The sequence below is a fragment of the Mandrillus leucophaeus genome, unplaced genomic scaffold (genome assembly GCF_000951045.1).
Source record: "Mandrillus leucophaeus isolate KB7577 unplaced genomic scaffold, Mleu.le_1.0 Scaffold243, whole genome shotgun sequence".
In the NCBI taxonomy this organism is placed as follows: domain Eukaryota; kingdom Metazoa; phylum Chordata; class Mammalia; order Primates; family Cercopithecidae; genus Mandrillus; species Mandrillus leucophaeus.
The window spans coordinates 217,534-237,333 of record NW_012102510.1 but is presented as its reverse complement, the minus strand read 5'-3'; the positions used below and the strand labels follow the sequence as shown (position 1 = coordinate 237,333).

Sequence of the window (19,800 nt, the reverse complement as noted above, 5' to 3'; positions counted from 1 at the left end):
TCCAAAGTATCCATCAATGTACAAATGTCTATATCAAACTAGGTCACTTTCTACCATGGCAAGGCCTTTCAAGGGCAAGGATTTTCACAAGGCAGAACAAAACTGCACTGCACATGCAGGTGGTTTTCACTTTTACTGAATAGCCAACTTATTGATGATTTAGATGGAGTTATATGACATTTTTCCATTTCCATCTACTCTACTTTTCTTTCTCATTGTTTAGTGTGCTCATGCACTTACAATTTCTTAGGAAAGTCCTCTTGATAAAGCACAAATAATTATAATCCAACACATGTATAAATCAAACAATAATGAACAAGAAAAAAATTACCTTTTGGATAATCTTCCAATAAGAGGTTGAAGTGACCTAATTGACAAAAGAAATCAGACTCCACTTTTCCTTCAGCTTTTAAGATTAGAGATTCATAGCAGCGAACAGCCTAGAAATAAAAAAATACAAATATGTAAGCAAAAAATAAAGCCCTAAAAACCTTTCTTCCCTAAGATAATGCATATAGCCTCCATTCAATCACCTAAGAAGTCAATATTGAAAATTTCACTTCTATCTTAGACATATTCAATACAGCATTCTATAGAAGGAACAGCTTCCCTACGTATTTATTAAAAGAGCCACTAGTTATGGCATAAGTACTTTTCCCATTTATACATGGAAACAATACTTGCCAAATAAGATAATGTAGGAGCACTTTGATAATTTTATTCATAAGTTGAAAGTCTAAATTATTACTGTGGTCCCTGTTGATATAAACAAAAATGCTCTCAAATATAAATAATATACATCTTTCCCACAGGTGGGAAGAACTTTATTGAATTATGTGAGATCTCATAGAAACTCTACAGTAATAAAAATACCTAAAATTTACACTGAACTGCTTTTACTGACTTTTTGCCAGAACGTCTACCAGTTTTAAACTACCATATACTGCCCTTTCAATTGTCTTCTCCACATGATATACTTCAAACACACCAACTCTATTTTTGATCTTACTTCCTAACTCCAATACAAGCATATGCTCTCCTTCTCACATTTCCTCCCCCAAAGAAAAAAATAACATTATTTTAACAGTATCAATTAGTTTTTATAACACAGGACAACTGCAGGAGAAAATGAACAACGGAAAGAACCCAGTTGTAGAGCCTGACTACAAATTCCAGTTGTCATTTGCTACAGGAGATTCTGGGGAATTTATCCTCTCTATTTTAGTAACACTCAAAGAGCTGATAAAAGGATTAAAAGTAGAAAACTTCTGTAAGGCTTTATCTCAGTGTTCGGCACACAATAGGTACTTGTTTCTTTACCATCACAGGTAATAACAAAGCTCTAATTCTCTCAAGGTTCCCAATACTTTTGTCAAAATTTCTCCCATTAACAATTCAGTGCTCCATAACATTGCTCTGTTAATAATGTGTCCCAGAGTCATTAAAGTAAGGAATGTGTGTCAATTCTCAAATCTCTGATATACTCCCAGGAACACTTTCAAGTTTGGTACACACAAAGAAAGAAACTTGGTTAGTTTCTATCACAATAAAAAACTTTCACTACCACTTCAAGAACTTTGTTGAGATAAGAAAATGTGATGTGGGACAGAGTACTCACTTCGAATGCCTTCATTTTTCCTCTCCTGTAAAATACAGAGCCTTTAATATAGAGTTTAAAAATTTATATCCTAACATTTACCCATCCTAAGCACATAAATAAATATTCAACAAGTTTGGATAATCCATTCTAAACAAGGCGAATTCTAGGCTGAGTCTACTATCCTTAAAGCCTAAGGGTTTATAAAAGAACTTGTCTTCAATTCCTATTCTACTCTTAGCTATGTGTACCAAATCATAATCACTGAAAACTAATCTTTCTGCTTCCCTATAATTAAAAAAGTCTGAACGCTACACTGAAGTCTCAGAAATTACTATAATCTGAAGGTATGAAATTTCAAAATCCTTTTTACTTAAGTCATATATAATTCTTATCTAGCAGATGGTTAGAGTATAAAAATACAATTTATTATAGTGCTTTATAATATCAAAGAAATACATAACATTACTGGGATACAATGGAATTCTTAATTTTACATTAAATGAATAAGAATATTGTAAATAAAGTTCTCATGATAATAGTGAGCGTATGATTTTTTAAAACTCTTAGGTTATTTATAAACCTTTCCTACTCCTCTGAGAGCTTCATATGGCTGATTAACAATAAATTTATAAGCAACTATATTTTCATGGTAAAAAGGATTCAAGATATAAACACAAATTGTCTTTAATGATGTAAACAAAAAAGATGCCAACACTGTTTACTTCCTCTTATCACCCTTCATGCCACTGCCTTGATCATCAATTGCCTATCTTCTACTTGTCATAAAACTAAGGAACACACCAAAATTAATATTATACATAATGCTGATCATCATGAAATATAAAATCAGGTAAAACCCAGAATGGTTGATTTTAAATTCAGGTACTCATATACTCAGGCTAATCACAAATTCTTAATTTCCCCATAAAGCTGCCATGCACCTACCAAACTAACGTTGGTGGTCAACGATGCTGACAGAGCCAAACATCAAATGAGATGAAAATGAGCAAAAAGGCAGAAGAAAGTTGCCAAGAACTCTGTATTACCACTTCATAGTGAAACTTTATGAATTTATTCGAAGTATCTGAGGTAATTCTAATATCAGATATAGCCAAATATCTAACACACTTTTTAAAGAACATTTAAAGGAAAATAAACAACTTGAGATAATTTCCAATACTCCTAACTCATACAATAATCTAGAATAAAACACAGAAATTTTTATATTTTTACCCAAAAGGCTAACGATAACAGAAGATATATAATTACTGTTTAGATTCAGAACGATGTTCAGATAAACTTCCATAAAGCAAAAATATCTCCAGTCAATAGGATTATTTTTATTTCTTGCTTTTCAAATTTTAAATGTATACAAGTAAAATCATCCCTGTACAGTATCTTCATACACAACTGCAGAGAAGGAGGACTGGAATATAAAACAGGTGCTAAAAAAAGAAAGTCTAGGGACACATGTTCTCAGGATCTCCTGAGGGCTGTGTCACAGCAAAAAAAAATCTATATAGTTGTCCCACACAGAATCTTCCTTGTATTTTGTTCATTTTACTTTTCTATATTTTTGAGATTTTTTCATAATTAACCTATATTATTTCTATTCTTATAAAAATCATTAAAAGGACCAGGCGCGGTGGCTTACGCCTGTAATCCCAGCACTTTGGGAGGCTGAGGCAGGCGGATCACGAGGTCAGGAGATCGAGACCATCCTGGCTATCACGGTGAAACCCTGTCTCCACTAAAAACACAAAAAAAATAAGCCGGGCATGGTGGTGGGCGCCTGTAGTCCCAGCTACTCAGGAGGCTGAGGCAAGAGAATTGCTTGAACCTGGGAGGCAGAGGTTGCAGTGAGGTGAGATCGCACCACTGCACTCCAACCATGGGCGACAGAGCTAGACTCAGTCTCAAAACAAACAAACAAACAAAAAATCATTAAAGAATGATTACACTTTCCCCCTGGGACTCATCCCATACCTTTAGTGTAAGGATAGTCAGAAATTTGAAAGAAAATCATTTGTGGTTGCATCAGCAATCAACAGAGCAATTTCTGCAATGATACAAATACCCTATGATCTGTGCTGTCCAATACAGTAGTCACTAGACACATGTGGTTACTGAGCACTTTGAAACATGGTTAGGGCAAGTGGACAAGTCAATTTTTAAATTGTTTCATTTTAATATTTAAATTTAAATAAACATGTGGCTAATGGCTACCATACTGGACAGTATAGACCTCGATAATTCTTAAAGCCTAAAAACAACTTAATATTCAATCCATATACTAAATATTAGGAAAGCAAAATTTCTTATGTTTATAAATGAAAAGCCTATAAAAATAATAAAATTGCAGCAAGGAGGATAAAAGCAATACCCTCCACAAAAATCACTGTTACATCCTCTAATTGTTTATCGCTGGTGGATTGCACATCCATAATCCTTACCACCTTACTAGGAAAAAAAAAAAAAAAACACTGAAAAGGTAAATAAATAAACTAAGATCCTCCCAGCTACATAGAAAGCTTGGGTGTGTTTTTTGTTTCCATCATAGTGCCATATTCCACAACATTCAATATAACTTGTGCGTGGTATCTGCTGCACTGTTATTATTTTAAAAACCAGCTATCCCAGAAAAGTAACGTTACCATTACCCTGTTATTTCTAAACCTTGACAGATGAAGTTTTGAGCTTGTGAACACAGACATGTAACTAATTTAATTTTTTTAATGTGCAGTATTAATCTTTTATGATGAACTTGGTCAGTGCCTTGCTAAAATAGGACACTGTCAATATTTTAGAATTGTTAAATATATGCAACATTTAAACTTTTTTTTTCCAATTTAAAAGATTAACTACAGTAGCTGAGTGACTACAAATGGTAGAGAAAATATAGATTTTAATACCCCAATGGTTTTAAATGAAGTGAAATTTTTAGGCTGAATATAATAAAAACAAATATGCAGTCCTGCCCATAATTTTAATTTTTAATTTTTTGGGATGGAGTTTCGCTCTTGTTGCCCAGGCTAGAATGCAATGGCGTGGTCTCAGCTCACTGCAACCTCAGCCTCCTGCGTTCAAGCAATTCTCCTGCCTCAGCCTCCCAGGTAGCTGGAATAATAGGCACCCACCACCATGTCCGGCTAATTTTTGTATTTTTAGTAGAGATGGGGTTTCACCATGTTGGCCAGGCTGGTCTTGAACTCCTGACCTCAGGTGATCCGCCCACTTTGGCCTCCTTAAGTAGTGGGATTACAGGTGTGAGCCACCACGCCCGACCCTGCCCATAATTTTTAAAAGTCAACCATACACATACACAGTGGTTGAGCATCCAGCAACCAGCAGACTCCTTAAAACAGATTAAGGGATTTAAGCAGACAACAGGTCAATGTATCATCCGTGAAATATGGTTATTTGGTCAGGCATGATGGCTCACGCCTATAATCCCAGCACGCCTATAATCCCAGCACAAGGCAGGAGGAGTCCATGAGCCCAGGAGTTTGAGACCAGCCTGGGCAACATAGCGAGACCTCGTCTCTACAAAAATTAAAAAAAATTAGCCAGGCATGGTGTGGTGCATGCCTATGATCCCAGCTACGTGGGAAGCTTGAGGCGGGAAGATGACTTGGGTCTGGGAAGTTGAGGCTACAGTGAGCCATGATTGCGCCACTACATTCCAGCCTGGACGACAGAGCAAGACCCTGTCGAAGGAAAAGGAAAAGGAAGAGGAAAAGGAAAAGGAAAAAGAAGGAAATTTTAAAAGTATTCATGGCCCAAATTAATAAAGTATATTATACACATCAACAGGAATAATCAGCTCACCAAGGTCTAGTCTGATCAGATCTCCAGCATTATCAGTTCTGAATACCACATTTCAACAGGTGATAACGTAAAGAGGGCTACAAGTTTGATAAAGGATGTGGAAACTGTCATAAGAAAACTATCTTAACTAAGTTTAACTGAGAAGAATCAAACGGGATTGAAGCTTTACTTAAATATTTAAAAAGCAGTCACTTAGAAGAGAAGATTAATTGCACTCTGGGTAGTGCCAATGAATAAGTATAATTTATAAGCAAGTTTAATTCAGTTCATTCAGAAAGTAGGAAAAATTAAACACACCAAAAATTAAATGGGCCATCACTGGCTCATATCAATGCAAAGAATTAAAGCATATATTACTAAGCTATTTTAGTGGGGGTTAGAAAGGAGATACCATATTTTAGATACAATTCTGATCTGCATTTTTTTTTAATCCTTGGACTCTATAATTCTAAGTATAACCCTGTAAAATTTATACAATAAAAAATAAGAAAATTAAAAATTAAAAAAGAATTATGGTTTTTAGAAGCTTACAACTTTCTCAATAAAAGACTACTCAAGACAACACAGCTTTAAAATAAGACTATTTTAGGGAAAAAGAAAAACCCCTATATTAACCTAATGGGAATAAATATTTCAAACATTTTTATTAAAATCACTGAAATATTACCAGTTGTTTAATGGGTATAGTTTCAGTTTTACAAGATGAAAAGAGTTCCGGAGACTAACACTACTGAACAGTACATTTGAAAAGGTTACTTACAATGGCAAATTGCATGTTATGTAAATTTTGCACTAGTTTTTTTTTTTTTTTTTTTTTTAAGGTACTAAACTAGATAATACCTGTGAATAATTTAAAACACTTAGTATTATACCAGTCACTCATCAATGAGCACCTAACTCCATCCTAGTCACTTTTATTGGCTGCTAGGTATCCAAAGTGAAGGCAAACTGGTTCCTGTCTCCTTTATTTTCCTCTATATCATTTTTTTCTCCTCAATCCTCTTTTCTAACCCATCTGCCTTCCTCACTCCTCTTTCTTCCTTGGCTCCACCTTACTATCTTGGTCCTTAACTAAAGATACTTTCCCAAGAGTCACCTTTGTGCCCTATAAACTTCTGTTTACACAAGAGAAGGGGGTGGCGGGGAAGGGAATAAGAAGAAAGACATGGAAGAAGAAATCTTTTAACTCTAAACAACATACCAGACTTTTTCCACTTGGACATCCCAACATCATCTTAAATTTGCCAAATAAAAATTAAGTTTCTTGCACTGTTCAAAAATTCTCTCTTTAAGTTTCCTTTTCATTAACAGCACCTAGTCAAATCACTTCTTTATGCCTACACATCTAATTGATTACTGCTAAGTCTTCCCTAACACTTCTCCCATAACCATTCCCCTTTTTCTTTTTACCTATTATTTCCCCAAATTCCAATGAATGCCCGTACTACACCATTACTGCCACTTGTTGCTCCTTTACTGGTCTGTTTCTACAGCCCAACTCATACCCTAAACAAACAAAACCCACTCTTACAGCAATGCTATTTATTGTCATGCTTCCCAGCTTTTAAACTTCCAATTATTTCCTACTGCCTATAACAGTGAGTACTTGGCTCCAGTCCCAGCCTACACATCCATATTTTTTCTTTCCCTGTTCCCCAACACAAAGCCCACTCTACTCCAACCCCACATCAAACTCTCATCCCACTAACTTCCTACATTTTTAACAGCTTGTTATTCAGACACCCTAAAGAGGTGGCAAACTATGTAACTACAGCAGATCACCCCTGCTCCCTCTGACACAGATCAGTAAAAGAATTTGTTGCAGCAATCCAGACAATATCAAGAAAAGGTGTTTCTCTACTGCACCAGTACCATCACCACCACCCGCTTAGTTATTAGAGTGTTTTCTTACTCTACATTATGTATAAAGAGACATAATATCTAATGTATAATATTACTATTCTTCTGACCTGTTCCCAACAAATCCCTAAAAGTGTATGCATCATTAAACTTGATATCCTTTCCAGAAAGATGTGTCGTAAATCAGAAGGAAATTCTTCCTGTTTGTGGGTACTGGGCAATGCCTTTGCCTGGCTGCTTTTAAAACACCATAAATATGCTTAGGAATTTAAAAGGATTGAAACTACCTGAAACTAAACCATTTTTGAAACGTCAACACATTATACTGTTTTTTTTTTTTTTAATGAGAGAAGAGTTACAATTAAAATAATCTTAAGTTGTTGGGTTTTTTTTTCTTTTTTTTTCTTTTTTTTTTTTTTTTCAAGGCAAGGTCTCACTCTGTCACCCAGGCTGGAGTGTAGTGGCACAATCACAGCTCACTGCAGCCTTGATCTCCCAGGCTTAGGTGATCCTCCCACTTCAAACCCCTCAGGTGGCTGGGACTACATGCACACGCCACTATGCCTGGCTAATTTTTGTACTTTTTGTAGAGACGGGGTTTCACCATGCTGGCCAGGCTGGTCTCAAATGATCCACCTGCCTTGGCCTCCCAAAGTGCTGGGATTACAGGCATAAAGTATTACTGATTCTTAATGACATATCTACTCCTGAACTTATATATCAAACGCAGACTTTTTCTTTTTAATTTCATTTACTATTTTTGAAAATTTATTTATCACCACTTCAAAAAGGCACATATAGCAAAAAGTCTCTCTCCTAGTCCTGACCCCAGCCACCCAGTTCCCTTTCCCAGGAGCAACAAATGTTTAAAATTTCTAACATATTCAAGATTATATTGTAAAGAAAAAAAAAAGAGATTATATCGTGCAGATGTAAGCACATATACTTTCCCTACTTTACTAATATTTTTATAAACACTGTTTTGTAACTTGCTTCAGATTCTAGGTGTCTCAGATATCCTTTCTCCTCCCCTTTGTTAATAGAACCCCTAAATTTAATTAGGCACATTTTTACACAGACTGAAGGCTGAGATTCCCAGTCATCCTTGCAGGTGTGGCTTGGTGATTAAATTCTGACCAATGGGATATAAGGGAAAGACAGGCTCCACTTCAACCCCTCCTCTGCCTACTTGGGTAGAATCACCCAGATGGCAAGAACTTCAGTAACTCTCCTGGACTAAGAGGTAGATGCCATAGCTGAGAACGGCAGAGTAGGAAATGGAAGCCCATGTTCCTGGAACAGTAGAGTTCCAGTGCAGCCCAGAACTGACTGACTGTTGAGAATTCTTTAAGAGACAGATGTGTGTGTAACCCTCTTTCCTCGCTTAAGAACAAAAACAAACAAACAAAAAAAAACAAAGCTGGCTGCAATGGCTCACACCTGTAATCCCAGCACTTTGGGAGGCTGAGGGGGGGGGATTACTGGAGACCAGCCTGGGCAACATAGGGAGACTCCCATCTCTACAAAAACATTTTTAAAAATTATGCTGGCATGATGGTACACATCTGTGGTCCCAGCTACTCAGGAGGTTGAAGTGGTAGGATCACTTGAGCCCAGGAGGTGGTGGCTGCGGTGAGCTGTGATCATGCCACTGCAGCCTGGGTAACAGAGTGAGACCCTGTCTCAAAACAAAACCAACAACAACAACAACAAAACAACTGCCTAATGAAATAATCATTAACACACACAAAAAGGATGGAGGGAAGAAAAAAAGAAAACCAGTTAATCGTCATCCATATCTAACATTTTAGAGATGATAAAGGAACTTATACATTTGTCACTCTACGCTGTCTCTCTCTTTCCTACTTTCAATTAATACACATCTTTTGTCAAAAGAGTCAGTAGAGGGGCCAGGCGTGGTGGCTCGCGCCTATAATCCCAGCACTTTGGGAGACTGAGGTGAGACCAACCAGGCCAACATGATGAAAACCTGCCTCTACTAAAAATACAAAACATTAGCTGGGCGTGGTGGCGGGCACCTGTAATTCCAGCTACTCAGGAGGCTGAGGCAGGAGACTCGCTTGAACCTGGGAGGCGGAGGTTGCAGTGAGCAGAGATCACGCCACTGCACTCCAGCCTGGGCAATGAGAGCGAAACTCCGTCTCAGAAAAAAAAGAGTCGGTAGAATAAAAGTTACAGATGCCAGTCTCAATCCTACATTTTTCAGTCTCTTTGGACCTAGTCCTCTGCATTCATGGGATGTGGTGAATGCTAATGAGTAAAGAAGCATCATTCCACATTCAAGAAACCATCATTGGCACCTGAAGAATCATTCTTTTTCAAATAAACTATTTAAAACACTTTGCTATCGCAAAATACTCTCAAAGAATTACACTACTGAAATCAAACTAGACAACTTAGTAAAGTGCTGATAGCTAATATTTGAGCTCTTGATATGTACCAAGCACTATTCTAAGCAACTTACATATATTTATTCTTTAATCCTCACAATCACTATGAAATGGGGCCTATTACAGTAATTATCCCTACTTCACTGACAGGAAAACTGAGGCCTAAGTAAATCCTGTGTTCATGGTCACAAAGCTACAAATTAGCAAAGGGTGGATTCAAACAGTATGGCTTCACAGCCTCTGAGCAGTAAGGTAGTTGACTCAGGTCATGCCCAGGGACCTAAAGTCAAGTGCAAAAACGACCCTCTCCATAATCAGCTTTCTGTCCTACACACTAGCTCCGCCTCCCCACCAACTCCACACCAAGCAGAAAAGCAACATATAAAATTTCAACTCCCAGCTCTCAGAAACCATTCCAAGACTTAGCCTCAGTTCTCACCCCTCTTTATTTTAAATCATTATAAAAAGCAATAATCACTATTACAAAAAATAAAAAAAAAACAGACATAAACACATCCAAAAGTAACCCAACCAAAAAAAAACTAAGTTCCCATATTCAAAAGACACCTGTGACAGAAAAATAAAACACTACTACAGATATACATATGTATAAAATAATATACCAGTTCAGACTAAGTGTGGTATGTATCTGGAAAATGATAAACAGCTTTATCCTACTTTTTTGCAGCTTCGGAATGACAACTCCTTAGTTTACCTTGTGTTGTTGATTTTTCTCTCTTTAATATTTTTGGCAAATGTTAGGAATAACGCTCAAAATCCTAAGGAAATTGAACACTCGAACAAAGGATTCTTAGCAAAGCAATTTTACTTCTGCACAGAGGGGTGCCTCCCTGGCCAGTCGCCATGAGAGCACACCTGAACAAAGGGGCAAGAGAGTCTTTATTCCTGATGCAAGTCCTGCCCCTGTACCCTTTCCTCACTGGCCGGGGTCAGATCGTACAATCTAAACTAATCCCAGTTAGCTAAACATTTGAATTTTTTTAGATAAGGTGGGCACGTAAAAGAAAGTGGAGAGGAAAGGGGAAGGGGTGTCTGTAATGAGCTAGAAAGTCCTCTTTCCGAATAAGGAAAGGAATGTGAGCTGGTACTGATAACACCTGGTGCTGTGGCGTGCATGGGCATCTAACAAAGGCAAAAAGGAAAAAAAAAGGAGAAAAAGGAAAAAGGGGGAAGGGAGGGTACTATGAATTAAAGAATAAAAGACTGATCAGATTATTTGGAGAGAAACTTCATCATATTCCACAGCAAAGAAATGACAAATACAGCTGCAACAAAGCAAACTAAGCTGTACTGTCTCAACAGTCAACAAGTTGCTGGTTTACTACTAACTCCAAAACTTTTATCTTAGATGCATGCAACCACATGAATTAATGGATTCTATATTCACACACACAGACACACACACACAAACACACACTCACACCCAGGGTATACATTAAATAAAAAGAAGCTGTATTGACACAACAGCTAAGTTATTTTCCAAGTATTTTTGTAGCATCCTAAATGTAACATTGTAAAGACGGAATATATTCAAGTACATTATAAAGTCTCCTTACTCAAATTAAGAATACAAATTAAGCCTTAAATGATCTTTTAAAAACTGTATATTTTAAAATTGGGGGCCAAGGACAGTATGAGAGATAATTTCAGTTCAGAATGATCCTGTGATTTTCCATATAAAAAAGTTAGCGAGGCCGGGCACGGTGGCTCACGCCTGTAACCCCAGCACTTTGGGAGGCCGAGGCAGGTGGATCACGATGTCAGGAGTTCGAGACCAGCCTGGCCAATATGGTGAACCCCCGTCTCTACCAAAAATACAAAAATTAGCAGGGCGTGGTGGCACGCGCCTGTAGTCCCAGCTACTCGAAGGCAGAGGCAGAAGAATCACTTGAACCTGGGAGGCGGAGCTTGCAGTGAGATGCACCACTGCACTCCAGCCTAGGTGACAGAGCAAGACTCCGTCTCAAAATAAAAAAAAAAAGGTTGGCATTATAACCCTTTATTTTTAAATTTAATTTGCTTGTGCTACTCCCACGGGGTCTATTATTTACCTAGAGGTTTGGTCTATTATTTACCTAGAGATTGACAGAAACAGTCTTACAGTAATCATTATGCCTGTCATTTAAGCTGTACACATTTAACTCAGAATTCCAAAGATACATGTATAAAGAAAGCCTGCCTGGAGCAAAATTATGTAGACCATATCTTTATGAAAGTAAAAGACTACATTATTCTGCTTGCTGTACCCTGGTCAAATATGTAGTTCAAATTAATATCTTTGGTAGCAAAGTATGCATTCCTTTGCCTTACGCACATTTTTAAATAAATGCACATAAAAAGGAAGCAGCAAGTACTTCAGATTGCATGAAAAGGTGGAAGAGATAGAGTTTATGAGCATGAGCTCCACCGAAAATATGCCTTGAATTCCACAACTTCTAATATGTAGGCACTTAGATTTATTTCTTGAACATATGAAAAACCTTAAATCTAGAGAAACTGCAACATGATAAAGGATCCTCCCCCAAAATAAGTGCCTTACAATAAAAAATTAAAAAAAGCTTTTTAATAGGCCCAAATATACCCTTTCAGACTTTTCACTATGCATGTATGCAAAGAGTAAAAATCTCTTTTGAAAGGTCTCACTTTGTCACTGAGGCTAGGGTGCAGAGGTGCGCCATCATGTTCACTGCAGCCTGGACCTCCCAGGCTCAAGCGATCCTACTGCCTCAGCCACCCAAGTAGCTGGAACTACAGGCACACACCACCACGCCCGGCCAATTTTTGTATTTTTTTGTAGAGACAAGGTTTCGCCACGTTGAACAAGCTGGTCTCCCAAACTCCCGAATTCAAGTGATCTAGCTGCCTCGGCCTCCCACAGTGCTAGGATTACAGAAGTGAGCCACCGCACCCAGCCTAGTACAAATCTTTACATGCAATTTTATAAAGTTTTATAAAATTTGTATTTGATTCAATATATTGTTTATCATGTCAAAACACATAGATCTCAAAATTAACATCTGCATAGCATTTTACTGAACAGTTAAACTATAATTTGTTTCTATTGAAGAGTATCTGACTGTTAACCAAGTTTTTGCTATTATTAGGGTAAGTTCCTCGCAGTCAAATTAAAAGCACAATTTAAGCTTCTGATAAGCCAACCAGCAAAGCTGAACCAATATAACCTTCCACTAGCAGTGCTTATTTCAAGTTTTTTTCATTACTTTTTCCCTAATATTTACCAGCTAAGTTTATTACTTCTTTAATGAATTATCAGCTTGTCCATACATCGTGCACAGTTCTCGGTATACTACATCATAGTTCTTTTCCTAAATGATCTGTCAGGTGCTATTTATATATAAAGGATTTCTATATATAATGTTACAGAATATTTTTTCCCAGATTGCATTTACCTTTGACTTCTTTACAGAGTTTTTGATGTAAAAGTTTCCCTATTTTCTCAAAATCACCCACCATTTCCTTTACAGTACATAGGTTCAGTTCAGAATTAGAAAATCCCAGAACCTGACCCGATGTAAACACTTACCAATATTTTCTTCTACTGTAAAATAAACACCTAATTGCATTTTTCTTCCCTGTGCAATGTTGTACTGGCCAGGTATGAGTCAAGATCTTTAATTTCCCCCTTCTCTCATGAACTAAAAAACTTAACCATGCACACACAGCTCTGTTTCTGGAATTTATATTCTACAACCAAAGTTCTTCAACAAATATACTGGTAATGGGTAATAGGAGTGGCAAGACAGGGAGAGCTTTTAACCACTAGAGCATTGGCTGGCATAAAACAGCCAGGATGCCAGGGCAGCCAAAGTCTTTCAAACAGAGCCCTTGTATACGTACCAATCTTAAGAGCCCTCAAGAAATTCTCTCAGTAATTGGTACTATCAATTTTCCATGTAAGCCATAAAATGAAGAGTCGGAAAGGGTTTCCACTTCAGGACAACCACTGAAACCTTGTGCTGAAAACTAAAGATGTCAGATAAAACACAATGGCAGGCAACCAACACAAAGTTCTTAAGTTCAAAGTTCTTAAGTCCTACAAAGAATGGACTTTGGGGGCGGTCAGGGGAACCAGAACTAAGAGAACTGGAGACAGAATATCAATGTGACTTTTTGTATGACATTCTGAAAGCCTGTTGAATCTTAGTGTTGGGTTTAGGGGCCTTATTTGGGGGACAGAACACAAGGCCTGAAAGCCACCTAAGAGTCAAATAAGACACCCCCTCAGAACACTGAGCGCCTCAATGAGCGAACACATTCAATCTAAGTAAAAACTAAAATGCAATGATAAAACAATTTTTAAATGTTATTTTAAAACTGTTCTTAAAGGACGAAGAAAACTGCCAATCCATGATGGCAATCAGTGGAAAAGAAAATCTGAGTATTGGCCGGGCGCGGTGGCTCACGCCTGTAATCCCAGCACTTTAGGAGGCCGGGGTGGGCGGATCATGAGGTCAGGAGATCGAGACCATCCTGGTTAACACGGTGAAACCCCGTCTCTACTAAAAATACAAAAACTTAACCAGACATGGTGGCCCGCGCCTGTAACCCCAGCTACTCAGGCGGCTGAGGCAGGAGAACAGCGTGAACCCCGGAGGTGGAGCTTGCAGTGAGCCAACATCGTGCCACTGCACTCCAGCCCGGGCGACAGAGCGAAACTCATCAAAAAAAAAAAAAAAAGAGAGAGAGAGAAAGAGAGGGGGAGAGAGAGAGAGAGAGAAAGAGAGAGAGAGAGAGAGAAAGATAATCTGAGGATTTACAACCAAAAGCCTGAATTCATCTGACCTGGGTAGAACACAAACTTCAGATTACAATTTAACTATAGATAGTCTTCAACTAATAACAATCCAAAGCATAGGCCAAAATCAAACACAGTACTATCACATTCCTGGCCTAAAAGAAATCCTACAGTTCCCCCCGCCCCCCAAAAAAAGTCTTTATATTCAAAAGCTCACTATACCTGGTGGGGAGATGGAGGGTAAGGGCAGAGCAAAGAAGGTAATCCATATGTAGATATATTTAAATGAATATTATTTAATGTAATATTTTAATCACAACAAATATGCTAAGAAAAAGACTTTCAACAAAATTTTTAAATCCAGATCTATGCAATTTAGACACACCTAAAATATAACATAGAAAGATTTAAAGAAAAAAGACAGAAAAATACTACAAACATAAAAGAAAGTTAGCACTGTACCAGATACCATGAGTCACAATATAGATACAGAAATCAAGAAAGCTGGTGCATGAATACATATATTTAGCAATAGAGCGCTCAGAAACAGAACTTGCATGTGTGGAAAATCGTAACGCAACTGGCAAACAATAACCTAACAAAAAAGTGGTGGCAAGCCTGCAAGTTATTTCTAACAGGAGAAAAAAAAACACAAAAAATAAAGTGGAATCCTGTATCTACATATAAAAAAACCTATTAAAGGCCCTAACATGAAACTATATAAATCCTTAAGAAGAAAACACGGAAAAATGGCTCTGACATCAGGATAGCATGGGATTTCTTTAAAATTAGACAAAAAGTACAAGTCATTAAAAAAGGCTGATAGATTAATTCAACTACGTCAATGCTCAGAACTTATGTTTATAAAAAAAAAATTAAGTATAAAGACAACCCACGACTGAGAAAATATACTTTCAACACATGTAGCGACAAAGGATTCATATTTAGAATATATAAGGAACTCCTAAAAATCAAATTTGTTTCTAAAAATACTAATGAGGAAAATCTGGGCCAGGTGCAGTGGCTCAAACCTGTAATCCCAACACTCTGGGAGACTGAGGCGGGCAGTTCACTTGAGGTCAGGAATTCAAGACCAGCCTGGCCAACATGGTGAAACCCTATCTCTACTAAAAATACAAAAATTAGCCAGGCATGGTGGTGTGCACCTGTAATCCCAGCTACTCGGGAGACTGAGGCAGGATAATCACTTGGGAGGCAGAGGTTGCAATGAGCCAAGATCGCGCCACTGCACTCCAGCCTGGGCAACAGAGCAAGACTTCATCTCAAAAGAAAGAAAAGAAAATCTGATCTGCCACTGTGATCCACAAATAGCAAGAATGAATAACAAAGCAAAACACAAATGCTTCACTGATTAATAAAAGATCAAAGGACAAATAGTTGCATTACACATTCAGATACTCCATAAGGGCCTGTGTCTATTTAAACCACTAGGTGGTAGCCCTGCTCCAGTCTATCACAGCTATAAATTTTTCCAATATGACTAGGAAGGTTTTTCCTTTAGGAAGTGAAAGGGTAAAGGTAATAAAGTAGTGGGCAAATTTAAGTATCTCTCATTATTAGTGGCTGTTTTAACAATGTGCTCCACTAACTTGAAAAAGCTCATCTGAAAAACCAGTTCTAAAAATCATATATTGCCAAAAATCCAAATTTAAAGGAAAACTGTCATAACTACTCATAATTTATAACACTAAATACTCAAAGACTTTCATATAAAATATGAAATTTGACCATCCAAAATACCATTTCAACGTAGCTTGAATCTCTAAGCTCGTATTCAAATTTTTTATTTTAAACCAGTGAAATAAATACCAATCCACTAGCGTCAGAAGAAACCTTAAACCCAACATTCTCCACACAAGGCATACATTTGAATTACTGAAGTGATATTCTTGGCATCTCAATCTTCCACTCTATAAGGCATTACGAGATTAAAAATTCTTAAGTCTTTGGACTTCTGCTTCAGGCCAAGATGCAGTAAAAGGGACCAAATTTACTCCTAAATATAACAATTAAATAACTAAACAAAGAATTTTAGACACTGAATATCAGAACACATGACAGTAAACAGAAAATAATGAATGTGAGCTCTAAAATTACCCCAAGCTTACTGCCTAAAGAAACTTTTCAGGCTATATAGCACATATATGGGAAAACTTCTTGGAGAAATCAATACAAGCTGAAATAAAATGGAACAATACCCTTACAGTTAATAAATGGGAGGGGAAGGCGGCTCTATCAACCTACAATCCTTTTTTTTTTTTTTTTTCTAAATGTCAACTGGCACCATACAACCTACAATTCTATACCCAGCAAAAATATCTTCCATAAATAAAGATGAAAGTATACTTTTTCAGATATACAAAAGCTTAAAGAATTAATCACCAGAAAACCTAGTCTAAGAAATGTTAAAAGAAATTCTCAGGCAGAAAGAAAATTATACCACATGGAAATCTTGATCTATACAACAAAATAAAGAGTACCTGAAATAGTAGCTCATGGGTAATTAATTATAAGACATTTTTCTCAATTTTTAAAATCTCCTTAAAACACAACTGACCCAAGAAATCTATCCCCAAATACCCTCCCTGTAACTAGTAACTGAGTTTAGCAAGGACATATGCTACAAAGTCAACATACAAAGATAAATTACATTTCTATAAACTAACAATGAACAACTGGAAGCAAAATTTTTTATCACTTACAATAACTCCAAAAATATGAAATATATAACAAAATATGTACAGCAGAATCTGTATATGCTAGAAGAACTACAAAGCCCTGGTGAAAAGAGTCAAAGAAGTCCTAAATAGTCCTAAATAAGTGCAGAGAGATACTGTGGTTCATGAAATTGGGAGACCCAATAGCATTAAGATGAGAAGTATCCCAAGTGATGTACAGATTTAATGAAATTTCAATCAAAATTCCGCAGGATTTTTTTGTAGATACAGAAGACTGTAAAATGTATATGGAAAAGCAAAGAAACTAGAATAAGCAAAACAATTTTGAAAAATGATAGGGTTAGAGAATGCACATGTCCTAACAGAGTTTCGCTCGGTTGCCCAGGCTGGAGTGTAGTGGTGCAACTTCGGCTCACTGCAACCTCCGCCTCTGGGGTTCAACCGATCCTCCTGCCTTAGCCTCCCGAGTAGCTGGAATTACCGGCGCCCACCACCACGCCTGGCTAATTTTTGTATTTTTAGAAGAAATGGGGTTTCACCATGTTGGCCAGGCTGGTCTCGAACTCCTGACCTCAAGTGATGCACCTGTCTCTGCCTCTCAAAGCGCTGGGATTACAGGTGTGAGCCACTGTGCCTGGTCCACATGTCCTAACTTTAAGACCTATTGTAAAGCTACAAAAATCAATTAAAACCATAAAGAGGTACCACTACATTATCTATATGAATAGTTAAAATTTTCAAAAAGTGACAATACCAAGTGTTAATGAGGATGCAGAACAAGTGGAACTCTTATACACTGCTGGTGAGAATGCAAAATATTACAATCACTCCAGAACACAGATTGGCAGTTAAATAGAAAGTTAAACATACATTTACCACATGACTCAGCAATCCCACTCCTAAATATATAACCTAGAGAAGTTAAAAGTTATGCTCATACCAAAACCTATAAATGAATATTTATAGCAGTTTTATTCATAATCACTGAAAACTGGAAATAACCCAAATAATCCTTCAATGAATAAATGGATAAACAAACTGTGGTACATCCATACGATGGAATACTATTTAACAACAAAAAGGAATGAACTACTGACGTAACACGTGGGTCAATCTCCAACACATTATGCTGAGTGAATGAAGCCAGTCTCAAAAGATCACATAGTATATGCATTTGTCTAAACACATCAGATACATAAAATGAGTGAAATTACACACAGGCATCCCTCATTTTACTGCATTTCACTTTACTGCAAATTTTTGCAAATTGAAGGTTTGTGGCAAGTCTATCAGCGCCAGTTTTCCAATAGCATGTGCTTAGCAATATTTTATTGCTAAAAAACGTGTCAGCATTTTTAAGCAACAAAATACTATTTTTCAATTAAGGTATACACATTTTTTTAGATATGTTATTACACACTTAAGAGACTACAGTATAGTGTAAACATAACTTTTATATGCACCAGGAGATCAAAAAAATTGTATGACTCACTTTACTGCGATATTTGCTTTCTTACAGTGGTCTGGAACCAAACCAAACTCCCAATATCTCCAAGGTATGCCGGTATATGTAAATTATACACCAGAAAGAGTTTATTTTTTAAAAGGAGACTGTTTAAAGTAAAAAAAATAGTAACAATGTGTTATGAGGTTTACAACACACACCGATGTAAAACGTATGACAACACAAAAGACCACAATGAGAGAAATGAAGTATACTCTTGTAAGGTCCATTCCACACATGACATAGTATAAATATTATTTGAAGATAGACTGTGGCAAGTTAAAAGTTGAAATTAAAGAAAATACTAGAACTGAGAAGTGTAATATTCATGGTGAATATACAATAGTCAATTATATTCCAATATACTAGTAATGAACAATTGGAATTTGAAATTAAAAAAAAAAAATTTACAGTAACATCTGCCCCGACCCTCGGAAGAAAGGAGTACTTAGGTATAAATCTAGCAAAATATGTGCAGGATCTACATGTGGAAAACTCATTGTTAATATCAATCCCCCCTAATTTTTATGTATATGTTCTTATAGAGACATATAAAGGCTATCATAATCAAAATCTCAGTGAGCCTTTTTGTATATATCAGCAAGCAGAAAGGCAAAGGAACTAGAATAGCCAAAACAATTATGAAAAAGAACAAAGCCAGAGAATATATATTACCCAATTTCAAGACTTAATACAGTAAGCTATAACAATCAAGGCAGTATGGTATTCGTGAAAAGACAAACATACAGATCAACAGAAGATACAGATCAACAGAAGACAGAGAACCCAGAAACTGACCCTCAGAAATACAGCCAACTGGTTTTTGACAATGTGCAAAGACAGTTTCTTTAAAAAAAAAAAAAAAAAAAGGCCAGGCACGATGGCTCACACCTGAAATCCCAGCACTTTGGGAGGCCAATGCAGGTGCATCACGAGGTCAAGAGATGGACACCATCCTGGCCAACATGGTGAAACCTCGTCTCTACTAAAAATACAAAAATTAGCCGGGCGTGGCGTCGCACGCCTGTAATCCCAGCTACTCGGGAGGCTGAGGCAGGAGAATCGCTTGAACCCAGGACGCAGAGGTTGCAGTGAGCCAAGATCACAGCCACTGCACTCCA

The 19,800-nt window shown here is 37.1% G+C and overlaps 1 protein-coding gene across 10 annotated transcripts in view; it reads right to left on the bottom strand.

The window, feature by feature from the left end:
* The window catches only part of KDM6A (lysine (K)-specific demethylase 6A), a 241,204-nt gene that overhangs the window by 152,935 nt on the left and 68,469 nt on the right, over window positions 1–19,800 (bottom strand). For all 10 annotated transcript variants that reach the window (XR_001006367.1, XM_011982800.1, XM_011982801.1 and 7 more), the window contains exon 3: window positions 332–440. Coding sequence is in view for 8 of the 10 variants with exons in the window: in XM_011982800.1 (XP_011838190.1) it covers window positions 332–440 (109 nt within the window). In the remaining 2 variants the exon portion in view is untranslated. The remainder of the gene's footprint in view (window positions 1–331; window positions 441–19,800) is intronic.